The sequence below is a fragment of the Aplosporella prunicola genome (genome assembly GCF_010093885.1).
Source record: "Aplosporella prunicola CBS 121167 unplaced genomic scaffold K452scaffold_30, whole genome shotgun sequence".
NCBI classification, from domain to species: Eukaryota; Fungi; Ascomycota; class Dothideomycetes; order Botryosphaeriales; family Aplosporellaceae; genus Aplosporella; species Aplosporella prunicola.
Window position 1 is genome coordinate 27,581 of NW_022983558.1, and position 1,444 is coordinate 29,024.

The 1,444-nt window shown below is 36.6% G+C and overlaps 1 protein-coding gene across 1 annotated transcript; it reads right to left on the minus strand.

Annotated features, from left to right (window-relative positions):
• Positions 1-951: 951 nt before the first annotated feature.
• On the minus strand, positions 952-1,182 carry K452DRAFT_195683 (uncharacterized protein; the record flags this gene model as incomplete). The annotated part of the gene is made up of 2 exons (XM_033535947.1): positions 952-1,091; positions 1,116-1,182. Coding segments are annotated over 2 exons (207 nt in total), but the record flags the coding sequence as incomplete, so codon positions are not given.
• Between the last annotated feature and the right edge of the window lie 262 nt (positions 1,183-1,444).

Below are 1,444 nucleotides of genomic sequence, written 5' to 3' on the forward strand. Positions count from 1 at the left end.
ACACTGAATGAAAAGGTGATGATCTGGACTGAACTGAATTTGTTGAAAGAGACGTTCCTACTAAAGGAGTTCTTTCGCGGTTGTTGATAGTGATAGAAATTCGGCTTCTGTACTAGAGGTTGTAACGGTTCTTTACTTTATAGCTTTCTAATCGATTGGCCCTTGGAAAAGCTGAAAGATGTACCCCTATAAAGACTTCCTCGTATCTGGGTCGTTTATAAATAAAGCATTACTATATGCGAGAAACACGCTTTGTTGGCTGTAGTAGATTCTACTGAATTCGATTGCTAGATGCTTAGTCCTAATAAGGTACTGAATTACGCGGTCGGCTAGCTGTAGGTGTCTTTGAGACGGATTTTTCAGGTGTTCTACGAGTTTGCTGGAGGCTTAGGCGATGTCTAGCCTAGTAATAACTATAGCGAAATTGATCGATCTAATTCTTTGTTGATAGGTATAGATCTCCTGGTCTGAAGCTTGGGAAGTCGAAGCTTAAATGTCTTCTATAGGTAATAGTGTTTGCGGATATTTCTCCAAGTTAATATTAAATTTGCTTGCTAGCTTGTTAATATAGGAATCTTAATAGAGCTAAAGCTTTCTCTAAGGCCTATCTCGAATAATCCTGATTACGAGAAACTATTCGAGTTCTCCTAGAATTCGAAGATTATAGATATCGAGAATCTTCTACTGGAATTGTAGGACGTAGGATTCGTTTCCTTGAGAATAGATGACTGTAATGTTATCAACGAAGAAGAATAGTAGTATAAAATTATTTTAGAAGAGATAGTTGACTCCTAGAACCTGAGAGAGCCTAAGATTATATAGAGATGCTAAGAGATGGTTGTGCTAAAGTGCCGGCGATTATTTGAGTCCGTATAGGGCTTTTAGTAATTGAAGGATAAGACCTGGTTAAATACCTTAGTATTCTTCGATTAGATAGATTCCTTCTAGGAGTTCGTAGTAGGTGTCTTCGTCGATAGGACTATTGATAAAAGCGTTAACTACGTTATACTGCCTTGTCTCTAAATCGAAAGCGGCTATAATTACTATAAGATATCTAAAGGTACGTGCTACTAAGGTTGCTACGTAGGTATCTTATTCTATAATCTATAAATTACCTCTAACGTAGAGTCTTGCTTTGTATTTAATAAGATATCCTTTAGTGTCGAATTTGTACTTGAATACCTATGTAAGCGGAATAACTTTCTTGTTTGCTTAGGTAGCTGTGCTGCGATTGATATATTTCTATATATTTAGTTTTGTGAGACTGCGAAGTTCGAACTTGAGAGCTGTAATAAAGCCTTAAGCTTCGGGATACTTAAGTATTTATTTAAAGGTAGTTGGTTTAGGCGGTAGTTGATCTCTGTAAATTCTGTTCGAGTTTAAAAGATCTTTAGAGATGTTGATTGAGTTGAGTTGAGTTGAGTTGTATTCATTTACCCTGACC